At 42.2% G+C, this 12,331-nt stretch overlaps 2 protein-coding genes across 2 annotated transcripts; one reads left to right on the top strand and one right to left on the bottom strand.

Moving 5' to 3' along the window:
- The first annotated feature begins 1,551 nt into the window (after nt 1–1,551).
- Nucleotides 1,552–5,596, top strand: si:dkey-9i23.8 (type-1 angiotensin II receptor A). The gene is made up of 6 exons (XM_056241317.1): nt 1,552–1,733; nt 1,870–2,059; nt 4,380–4,518; nt 4,602–4,766; nt 4,864–4,942; nt 5,065–5,596. The coding sequence occupies exons 1-6, from the start codon at nt 1,683–1,685 to the stop codon at nt 5,275–5,277; spliced, it is 837 nt and encodes a 278-aa protein (XP_056097292.1). The 5' UTR covers nt 1,552–1,682; the 3' UTR covers nt 5,278–5,596.
- A 520-nt stretch (nt 5,597–6,116) lies between these two features.
- On the bottom strand, nt 6,117–7,174 carry tmem187 (transmembrane protein 187). The gene has a single exon (XM_056241318.1). It carries the CDS (start codon nt 7,103–7,105, stop codon nt 6,335–6,337), a length of 771 nt encoding a protein of 256 aa, XP_056097293.1. The 5' UTR covers nt 7,106–7,174; the 3' UTR covers nt 6,117–6,334.
- Nucleotides 7,175–12,331: the final 5,157 nt, after the last annotated feature.

The raw sequence follows: 12,331 nt of genomic DNA, 5'->3' as shown, positions 1-12,331 counted from the left end.
TATCCAGAAAACAGCCGAGTGTGAAGCTTTCCTTTTTCTATGCTAATTGTTGGGTTTATCTGTTGGCTAACTTAGGTCTCTGCTTCGGTGACAAAGTAAGTCAACCATCTTCTCTATACCCTATAATGTTCTGTGAAGGATAAATAAAAATTAAATGTGATATGCTGTTTTATACACTTAAAAATAAAGTTTTTTTTAAATTAGCATTGATGGTTCCTTTAAAGAATCTTTAACATCCATGGAAACTATTGCACAAAAGGTTATTTATCGTGGAAAAGTTTCTTTAGATTATAAAATGTTCTTCACACTAAGATTTAAAAAAAAAGTTTCTTTGGCAAACTCAAAATCACTAAGTCTCCTTTTGAAACTTTTATTTTTATTTATCCTACTCAGGTTGATTAGACTATAAGCAGGGCTTGACTTTAACAACAACACTTGTTGTTAACATGTGGTGTGTAACACAGTTGTCATGATTATTCTTAGTTTCACCCTCATGGACTTTTAGTTTGTATCCTTCAGTCACATGTCTCATTTGTTCTCGGTTTCCCGCCACTTGTTTATCTCCTTGGTTACTCGTTGCATTCTAGTTTATTTCTATAGTTATTCATCAGCTCCCTCATTTGAATCACCTGTGGTAAACAATCATCTATGTTTTCACTTAGCATATGCCTGTGTTTTAGTTCTCATTTGTCGGTTCTCGTTAATGCTTATGGTCAGTTGGTGTAGTTCTCTTTCATTTAATAAAGTCTGTTCACTTTTATCTTCATCTTCGCATTACCTACACCACACTCAGCCAAAGTGGGACAGCAGTCACTCCTACTAGCCACTTTGGCAGGTTGAATTTTATATGTAATATACATTTTTCAATTGTAGTCTTTTAAAAAGGCACCTGAAATAATAAATTAAGTGCAATGTAGTGTTGTCAAAAATATTAGATGCATAAATATCTATACATATACTGAAATATGTGAAACACTTCAATACCACAGAATAGATACTCATCTCTCAGACAACGAGTTGACACAAACCCGTGTCCCTTTACTCACTCGTTTAATTTGCTCCGGATGAATATTGCTGGTGTTACATGGCTTGGATTTCTGCGTGGGATTGTGCATAATTTTAATAATTCCTGCAGATATTGTGTGCACACACATAAAGGTGCCTCTCAGTAATAAATTTAGTTGTTGTTTTTTTTGCTGCTTATTGCGCTTAAACAGTCCAATACTCACAAAAGAACGACAAAATGCCAGTCTTGGCGAGTATTCACGTAAACAGTCAGTTGTGTTTTAACTTTCAATTGAATCAGTGTCCGTGCATCAGGTCTTAAAGTGACAGCAGCTTAATATCATCTCATAATTTGGCAGCAGGTATATCAAAAATATCTATATGGCAGTTTGCCCACATTGTATCGATGTCAAAATTGTGGCCATTGAAAATGCAGAGTGGCTAGTAACTTTGGAAAACAGCTATAGCCACAGTCGCTGGTGAGCAAAAAAGTTGCTGTCAAGCCCTGGCTATAAGTATGTAATTCTTATTGCTAAATTGATTCTTGATTCCTAGAATCTGTGAAATGATGTATCTTATTCCTTTCAGTGAACACTTCAAGTAATATAACGGAATCAGAGGAGAATTATTGGTCCAGAATTGAGAAGTCTGTTCTCGCTCCCATTCTCACAACTGAGATGGTACTGGGTGTTTTGGGAAATGGACTGGTTTTGATAGTTAAAATAGTGGTAAGAATAATGTATAATGTATAATTTTATGTTTTTTTCTTTTTAATCTGTAATGTTTTTCCCCCCTTAGAGAATGTTTTAAAATACAATGACCTACCTCATGCCTTTATTTATTTTATTTTCTGCTTTCTCACAGTGTAAAGACCATTATCAGTGTCTTTACTGGCTGCCACTTTTCAGTCTCACGCTCTCAGATTTCTTCTGCTCCATCCTCATAATCTGTGGCTCCCTCTTAGCTGTACTGAGTGATGGTCAGATTTCACCGTGGTGTGAGGTAGTGAGCCTGCTAAAGTTCACCTTCATCACCTCTTCCATTGGAAGTATAGGTATGGCTGACATTGAACAATTTATGGAGTTAATTATAGCTCTATCTTTACAAATACTGCTTTCATTGTCATTAGTAATAAAGGACAATATATAAACAGCCTGAATGGGTGCAGACAGGTGCGTTGGACACAGGATATATTACGAGGAAAGAAGAAGAAATCTTGCACACAACCATAGCTTTCATGAAACCAAGTATTTATCTAACAAAAGTAATGTGACCGTCTTCAGATATTCAGAAAATTTGCTGTTTTAATTAATACTTCTTACAAGCAATACCAGTGTTTGAGATTTTTCTTCTTTCATCATAGTTAATAATAAAATATTTATTATTTTTAGGGCTGTCAAACGATTAATCACGATTAATCGCATCCAAAATAAAAGTTTGTGTTTACATAATATATGTGTGTGTACTGTGTATAATTAATTTGTATATAAATGCACACACGTATATATTTAAGAAAAATGTTATTTATATATAAAATGTTTATATTTATATAAAGTATACATTATATATAGGCTACATTCAGTCTATATACAGTATACATGCAAATATTTCTTAAATACACATGCATGTGTGGGTATTTATGTATTAAGAATAATTATACACAGTACACACACATATATTATGTAAACACAAACTTTTATTTTGGATGCGATTAATCGTTTGACAGCCCTATGGTTATTTAAAATGTACTTTAGTTTCAAAGATTGATTCAAATATTTTTTGTTTGTTTAAATTAAAACAAATTAGAGTTATTCTGAGAACTAAACTCCTGTTTGAGCCTTATTTTCTTTCATCTATAAATGTTTATAAAATCTATTAAAAAAAGTTTTCTATAAAAAGAGTTATGCTAGAGGGAGGGGGCTAAAAGGGTAAAATTCTTAGAAGAAACTAGAAAACAAAATTATTCTGAGAACTAAACTCCTTGTTTGAGACTTTAAAAAATCTAAATTATCTATATATAAAACTGTGTTATGTCACATTTATACAATTCTTGTCCTCGGCTTGGGATTTTTTTTCTTCTTTCATTATTATTTATTTGGTTATTTAATTTTTATTTGTTTTTTTAAAAAAGGGTAAAATTCTTAAAAGATTAAGGCAAGCCTTTGAACTTTATTTTCAAATATTTGTTTTAATTAAATTGAATTAGAAAGCGAAGTTATTCTGAAAACTAAACTCATTGTTTTAGCCTTAAAAAATAAATCTAAATTATCTATAAAAAAAGAGTTGTCACAATTACACAGTTCTTTGTCCTTAGCTTGGGATTTTTCTTCATTTGTTATAATTAGTAATAAAATGTTTTTTATTATTAATTAAATATTTAGTTATTTAAAAGGGGTAAAATTGTTAATATGATTGAAGCAAGTCCTTTAACTTTAAATTTCAAAGTTTTCAAAAATAGAAAAATTAAGGTGAATATTCTGAGAACTAAACTCCTCCAAGTTATATGAGTTTGGTTCCAAAACGCGATAAACGCCTCTTTTTTTTCACTGTAGGCTATACAATCAGTATTGTATCTGGTTGGTATTGAAAAGTCAATGTTTAATTTTAAGTAAAATGCGATATCCGCCGTGTTATTCTGTCATGTTTTCTCCCTTTCTTTCCAAACCGCGACAAACGCCAGTCTCCCTTCTCTGCAGAATGCGGTAAATCCGCTCTCAACCAATCACAACGCACCATTCCACGAAACGTAAACAGTAACGGCAGCGCCTTAAATACACCCGGCTTCCTAGTTCTTCTTATCTATTTTGTACTTTTCGATCAACAAACAAACAAAAAAAGAATAATTTTGACGGCATTGATGAACCTGTGGTTGTTTCTGCGGTGGGTAAGAAACGCAAGGCATCGAAATCGAATCACGTGAGGAGATTAAGAAGATGAGGCACTCGGGAGGAGGAAAAATGTTTTCAATCTTCTTTACAGTTCTTAATAAATAATAAACTTACGTTGTTGTGTATTTTCAACAGTTTCAATATGAAAAAGAAAAAAAACTTTTATATTGATTCAATGGATTAATTGCATTTTGAATAAAAAAAAATGGATTTATTGCATTTTGGGGGAAAAAAATAATCCGTTTTTATAATAAATCTTTGAAAATCAAAACCTGGATTTTTATTTATTTTTTATTATGACCTACAAATGCTATGTGAAAGTTTGAAACAGAAAATAGTGGTTTTCATCTTTCCACTTTCTTGAGTAAAGAAAACACATTTTTACTCAAATTAATCTAAATGGATTTATTGCGTTTTGGAACCAAACTCTTCATATATAAAAGTGTAATGTCACAATTATAGCAATCTTTTCTTCTTTGTCCTCAGCTATTGTCTGTGTTCAGAGATGTACGGGCATTCCTTCCAAAGGTACAAGACTGTCTATTGTCATGGCAGTTGCATGTGTGGCATCATGGTGCATTGGAGCTATATTTGGAGCAGTGCCAGTAGTCTATGACTGGATAAGGTGCGTAAAGATGCTCAGAGATACTCCAAATACTGTATATGCATCTACATAACTTCTCACTGTTCTCTGCGTTCCATGTTCAGGTATGATCCAGCTGAAATGCTGTGTGCAGTGTTCTGGGAGAGCAGTTACTCTGACATGCTGGTTTACATCCTCTGTGCCTTCTCCATCTCCATCTTCATCCCATTCCTCCTCATACTCTGCTGCTCCATCCTGACCTATGTAGGCTTTGGGGAAGAGTGTTCCAGGTTTGTAGAGTTGGAAGTGGTGAACACAGAGGTTTTCATAAGGATTTTAAGGTCATTTCCTGTGATATCAGTTTGCACGTTTGATCTGTTTGTATAGCCAGGATGACCTGTCCTCTATCACGCCACTACTGGTGATCGTGTATCTGTTCTGCTATGCTCCATTTGCTGCATCTGAGGTGAGAAAAGAATGGAAAAATCTTCTGTTCTGTGTGTTTTTCAGTGGCCTCTCTGTCAAAGGAAGGATCGATTTGAATGTGTTTGTCCATGATAAAAATTCTGCTCATTCTTGTTGTCCTAGTTGGTTCTCCTTGGAAGGCTTGATCTGTCCCCTTCTCCTGAGTGGCTGAGATCACTATCATCAGTAATGGCATATCTGGACTGTTGTTTAAACCCATTCATCTACTGCACAAATAAAGGCTTCCGAGAAGCAGTATTCATACTGTTTTGGAAAAAAAGGAGATCAACTTTTCCAGAGCCAGTGCTGACTGGGATTACAAGGCTTGAAATATGAAGATTAGTTACAAGCAAAACAATGATAAGAACGTTTTTTTTTTCTTTCTGTGCAACACTTTGTAATGCATCACATTATGATTTTTAATTGTAACAAATGACACACTTTTCTATGACTACATGTGCTGAGATACCAATATGCAGTGTGTTTTTGGTCGTTGTTTTAATGAGTCTAGTTAAGGCAAGAATAATGGCTGTTCATCTGTATATTGTGCATTTACATTCATTTTTAGTCTTCAACTTAAAAACTGGAAAATGAGACTTAGGGATATTAGGAACTTGCATAAACGTTTAGCAGTAAGACGTACTGTTTATATATATATATAAAGAGAGAGAGAGTTACTTAAAAATTTAGAAATATATATATATAGAAATGAACTATAGACGCTTTACAATAAGGTTTCATTAGTTAACATCATAAGGCCTAAATTAGTTAACATTACTTCTACAGCATTGATTAATGTTTGTTAATTTAATCATTTACTAATGATTAATTAAAGGTGTATTGGTTAGTTAATGCACTGTTAAGTAACAAACAAATAATGAACAGCTGTATTTGTATTAACTAACGTTAACAAAGAAAGATGAATAAATACAGTAATGAATGTATTGCTCGTGGATATTAACCTTATAGTAAAGTGTTACCAAAATATATAGCCATATATATATATATAGATAGATAAAGAGAGAGAGTTGGTAAAAAAATACTGTATTATAGGGATTCAGTCAAAACAGCCTATACATAAATGGCTCCTGTTTTTTTTGTTAGGAGAAATATGCCTGAGAAAAAGAAAAGGGATTGCAAAAATGAATCAGGAGGATGAAACTGGTCAAAGAATATCATCAGATCAGTGTGTATTTACAAACTCGTTGATCTCATTAAAATCATTAGACATATTTGTACAATCTGTAGCCTAAGCTGTCAGTGTGACATAATGTTACTGACAAATAATACAAAATATAGCATATTATGTTCATTGTCTTATTATTCGGTTGTATTGTGTTCACACAGTAGGCCTACGTACTAGGCCTACTTATTAAATGACATGTATGAGCATTTATGAAGAGCGTTTGTGTGCATTTTCACTAAGGCGAGTGAGAAAACAAAAACTGTAATGAAACTGCAGAATGTCGCAAACTTTGGACAAGAAATGTCCAGTGAGATTTTGAAACACCCAGTACTCTGCAAGAGAATGATCCAGAAGCTTCAGAACCACGAAACCAGCGCAGGACAGCACCGCCAACCACAGGTAGCGCATGGACTGCGTGTCTCCGTGGCTCATCTGCGCTCGGACGCCTTTGAACACGGCGCAGGAGACGTGAAAACCCAGAGCTACCTCAAACCCTCGGTCGTGAAAGAGCGCCAGGCCATAGCTGAGGATAGAGCACGATTCGACCATTAAAGCGTAACGAGATGACCAGCCTTGGTCAATGACATTACACCACACCAGCACCCACGCAAAAATAGGTAAAGTGAACCACTGGTCCAAAACGGAGGGCGCGCGCCGTAGGGTGGCCAAGCGGACCCACTGCACCGGTCCATATGCGACTGCCATGAGCGCAAACACGTCTTTGGTGTAAGCGGCTCCACTGCTGTTTTTACCGTCTGACATCCGTTGCAAGATCCAATAGATTCCCAATAATATGTATCCTAAATTTATCAGACAGTTAAACGGCATGGCCAAGAAGGCAGGGAGGTCGTCTACTTTCTTCTCCGCATAGTGATCATAAGTGACATCCACCAAAACTTTGTCGAAAATGTGAGTGTTTGCAAGCGCTATGCAAAACAGGAAGGGCACGAGAACGTGGGCGACCGCTGACATCGGCATTTTTTTTAAAAGAAATACAATTCCGTTTAAAGCGACAGCAAGAAAACATGTGGGATATATTGTGTACAAAGTACAAAACAGTGGTTGTTTTCCGCAATCTAGATCACGTGACGACCACTATAGGCTTTCATTGGTTGCCACAGTGACCTTGGAACTCTCCGAATTAGTATACAACCATTCTACTATTTGTTCTTGTAGGCTATAAATAAAATGTATTTATTATGTCTATGGGATATTATGTGTACACTGTACAGTAGGCATATTTTATAAATGGAATAGCCTTTACCCTGATGAGTCTGACTTAGGCCTACTGCATTTGCCAAAATATGCAGCCAAGAACACTGTAGGCTATATTCCAGTATACTTTCACCACTTTCAAAAATCAAGACATTTACAAAAATTTGGATTGAAAATGGAAATGAGCGTCTATCATGTTTATTTTTTAGATAATAACTAGCCTATGCTACTCTAAATATTGGTTGATTGGAATGTTGTTCCGGGATCCTCTGAATGGATCCTCCAGAACGTTGTACTAGGTGAAATCATGTTCAGCTCTGAAATTACACATGCCAGTTGATGTGGTCATATGACTCCCTCCCTCCCTCCCTCCATCCATCCATCCATCCATCCATCCATCCATTCAGCCAGTGGTTCTCCCCCAGGGGGTCTCAGATGACTTAATAATTACTTAGACAATACAACTAAAAATATGTATTTCTTATTTTAATTAAAACTGTCAAAACTACAAAACCGGTCTTGAAAAAGAAAGCCTATTTTAAAATGGTGACGAATATACATTTTTATACAGTTTTTTTTTATTCGCTTTGGTACTATTTTCACAAGTAAGGTGTACATTTTCACAACTCTTAGTACAAAAATCCAAACTGATCACACTTGTAACGCAGCTAGTCATTCTTTCAAAACCTGATGTAATGCTTTCAGTCAGTTGCACGTTTTCAGTCCGTTGCACATGTTTTCAGTCCACATAATCATGGTTTCAAACACAAGATTATTGTAATATGTAATGAGAACATTTTGTTCTCTTACGAGAGGTTCTCTCGTATTGCGTAAGCTAGCTTATGCTACGGGAAAGATTCATCTTTTCTGAGAAATTGAAGCCAAAAAATTATCCTATAATTTTGTATCCATTGTCAACGCAGTTCAGCTGCAGCAGACCAAGAGCGGGCTAGCTAGCAGCTCATTGGTTCGCTCACAGAGAACTGCTTAAGCCTATGAGGAGACGCGAATGAACTCTCGGCCAATGAGAGTCTGACCTGCTCTCATTGCGTTAGAGCCCGCCGAAACGGGCGTGGTCAGAGAGTATAAATTCGCCTCTCAGGCTGTAAACTCTGATTTTCATCTCTTCAGCGAGGCTACACGCATCTGCTGATCCTGAGAGAAGCCGCCGTCGTCGAAAAGGCAACTCTAGCGAGCATCTGGGAGACTGAGGAAGCCGGCCGTCTTCGCCAACTTCAGCCGTCCTGCGAGCTAGTGCCATCCGACGGATTTGTATCCTTTTTACGAAAAAGCTTCCTGTATTGTGTGTATTGTATCTAAAAGAGCCGAGCGTCTTTGTAAAGATGTCTCGTAAATCCTCCTGCGGTTCTTGCCGCGCTCCCCTCGAGACTGGAGACCGCCACGTCATCTGCACTCTCTGCCTCGGATTGGAGCACGCCGAGCTCGCCCTCGCCGATGGCGGCTGCGATCTCTGCGACGAGATGCCGTTGTCGACCCTGCGGGCTCGACTTCAGGCCACTAAAGCTGCTTCCGCGCCGCCTTCGACTTCGCCGCGTAAGAAGAAACGCCGCTCTCAGAGGCCGCCGGAACCCCAGCTGGAAGCGTTCATCCCGCCGGAGCCTATCGCCTCCCGCTCTCCTTCTCCGCCGCTTCCGGACGTACAGTTGCCGCCGAGTGGCCGCTCTGTCGCCTCCGATGACGCCGCGGACATCAAGGATACCTGTTCGCTTCTCGCTTCAGACAGTGATGAATGGTCCGGTTCTCACACCTCCTCGGCCCGAGAATCCTCTGGGACCCGCGCTGGAATCGAGGAGGAATTAGTGCGCCTCCTCTCACAGGCCGTCGAATGCCTCTGGCTCGATTGGTCCCCTCCCCCCGAGCAGACCATCAACCGTATGGACGGCAGCTAATTCCGCCAGCGCTCGACTCCCGTCACTAAACGGGCCGCGCCCTTCCTGCCTGAACTGCACGCGGAACTCACGAAGTCCTGGAATGCCCCGCTCTCTGCCAGAACTCGCTCTGACTCTTCCGCCCCACTTCGCGTTGTGGACAAGCCGCAGAAAAGGGCTATCTCTCCATTCCCCCTGTAGAGGACCTGGTCGCCGCACATTTATGCCCGCCTTCCACGAGATGGCGCTCATCACCTGTGCTTCCTTCTAAAGCCTGCAGAGCGACTTCGAGCTTTCACGCCCGCGCTTACTCTGCCGCCGGCCAAGCAGCCTCTGCACTCCACTCCATGTCCGTCCTTCAGATTCTACAGGGCGATTTACTTCGTGAATGGGACGAGAGCGGAAAAAATCCCCCCTCAGTCGCGGATTTGAGGAGCGCCACGGACATTGCCCTTCGCGCTACAAAATCTGCTGCTCAAGCCCTGGGGAAATGCATGGCCGCCATTTGTGTGTCTGAAAGACATTTGTGGCTCACACTCGCCGACATGGGAGATTCTGAACGCGCCGCCTTTCTCAACGCCCCGCTCTCTCCATCCGGCCTCTTCGGATCTGCTGTCACGGGTATCGTTGACCGTTTCTCCGAAGTGCAGAAAGCCTCCCAGGCCATGAATCTCTTTCTGCCTCATCGCGCTAGCTCCTCTGCAGGCCGCTCACGTGACCAGCCTCCTGCACGAGCCCCACCCCAGCGCCCAGCTCAGCACAGTCAGACTTCTCAGCGACGCCAGGGCGGCCACCCTCGTTCTCGCTCTGACAGCCGCCACAGACCGCCGCCTCCCCGGGGGCCTCGGCCTAGGATCACGCTGAAACCTGATCACTCGAAGTCTGCCTAGCACAGCTGAGAAAAAGACGGCGCTCTCCCGCCGCGGCCGGACCGCCGTCAAAGTTTCGCCCTCTGTTAGTCCCCGCTCACGCGGCTACTACAGCAGTGTACCCCGCCATTACCAAGCCGGTCCCCTTTCCCGCTTGCATGAGCACAAACGCTGTTTTCACTGCGACCCAGAGAAATCTCAAAAAGAGCATAAAAGCCTCCTGTGTAGAAAATGTGCCCACAACACTGTGTTCACTCATACACAAAAGCATTTCAGTTCCCGTGTTTCTCACAGAGCCCACTCTCATAAAGTGGTCCCAACCCGCTCGAGTTTCAGAGTGCATAAGCACGCCCACGAGCCCGTGTGCGCGTCCTACCTCTGCTCACTCTGTTACATGGCCCTTAAACTCCTCTCTGAGTGTAAGTCCCGCTGTCATAAACACTGTGTGCAGCAATGGGGACCATGTAGCCATTCACCCCTTAGCGTTACGCTTCAAAGCGTGGGAAGCTATTCCGAGAATTTCCCAGTGGGTGCTAAACACAATAAGGCTAGGCTATCGCTTACAGTTTCACCGCCGCCCTCCACGTTTCCGAGCGCGGCTAGAAACTATTGTGAACCCAGAAGCAGTGACTCTGCTCCGTTCAGAGAAACGGAGCAGAGTGCAAAAGGGCTATAGAGAGAGTTCCTCTATCTATGAGCGAGTCGGGGTTTTACGGCCGATATTTTCTGGTTCCAAAGAAAGACGGCGGCCTCAGACCAATCTTAGACCTCAGATTTCTGAACAAAGTTCTCATGAAGAGACCGTTCAAAATGCTCACTATCAGAAAACTCCTCGCGCATGTGCGCCAGGGGGACTGGTTCATTTCACTAGATCTGAAAGATGCTTACTTTCAGATTCAGATAAATCCCCTTCACAGGCCATTCTTACGTTTCGCCTTCGAAGGCCAGGTTTATCAATACACCGTCCTTCCGTTCGGCCTATTCCTAGCACCCCGCACGTTCACGAAGTGCATGGATGCGGTGCTCGCCCCCCTGCGGAGTCAGGGGCTGCGAATACTGAACTATTTGGACGACTGGCTGATTTTGGCACAATCACAGAGAGAGCTACTGTCTCATCGTACAGTTCTCCTCGACCATCTGAAAGGTTTGGGCCTCTCTGTCAACTGGAGAAAGAGCGCACTTCAACCCAGTCAGACTATCTCCTTCTTGGGTATAGAGCTAGACTCGGTCACGATGAACATGAACACGATGAACACCGCGCGCGCGCCGTGTTCAGCGTCTCGCCGCATCTTTTCAGATGAACAGACTCACACCTCTGAAAACTTTTCAGAAGGCGTTGGGTTACATGGCCTCAGCCTCCGCAGTGCTCCAGCTGGGGTTACTGCGCATGCGCCCGCTTCAGCTCTGGTTGAAGAGCCGTGTGTCTCACCGCGCGTGGACCACGGGCCGCCAGCTGATAAAGGTAACGCAGACCTGTATCACAGCTCTGCAGCCGTGGGCCGTGGCAGAATGGTTTCAGCGGGGCGTTTCCATGGGGACCTTTTCTCGCCGAAAAGTCATTTCGACAGACGCATCCAACACGGGTTGGGGTGCGGTCTGCGAGGGCTCACCGGCCTTCGGCCCCTGGTCAGCTCAGGAGAGTCTCCTCCACATAAACTGTTTGGAGATGCTGGCGGTCGAGAATGCGCTCACGCGCTTTCTTCCGCGCATTCACGGTCACCACGTGCTGATCCGTTCGGACAATATAGCCGTGGTCTCCTATCTAAACCGTCAAGGCGGAGTCAGATCAAGGAATCTCTTCCAGCTGACAGAACGCATCTTAGTTTGGTCTCAGTGTCACCAGCTCTCGCTCAGAGCGACGCACGTGCCGGGTCATCTGAACGACGGTCCAGACAGTCTGTCCAGGAACACCATTCCCTCCCCGAGAACACCCACTGCCCAATATTTTTTTCAAAGAGCGAGGACGCGCTAGCCCAGACCTGGCCCAGCCGCCCGCTTTATGCATTCCCTCCGGTTTCTCTGCTACCACAGGTGCTTCAGAGAATCAGGGAAACACGCCACTCGGTGCTCCTCATAGCCCCGCGTTGGGAGGGTCAGACTTGGTTTCCGGAGCTCACTCAGCTGTCACAGACCAGTCAGAGCAGATCTCCTCTCCCAAGCTCGCGGCACGATCTGGCATCCCCATCCAGAGCGCTGGGCGCTTCATGCGTGGGTGATCAACGACTACCCGT

Source organism: Rhinichthys klamathensis, unplaced genomic scaffold (assembly GCF_029890125.1).
Source record: "Rhinichthys klamathensis goyatoka isolate OS25496 unplaced genomic scaffold, OSU_Roscu_1.1 h1tg000636l_1, whole genome shotgun sequence".
In the NCBI taxonomy this organism is placed as follows: domain Eukaryota; kingdom Metazoa; phylum Chordata; class Actinopteri; order Cypriniformes; family Leuciscidae; genus Rhinichthys; species Rhinichthys klamathensis.
Note: the sequence above shows the minus strand (reverse complement) of the source record. Positions and strands in the feature narration are given on the sequence as shown.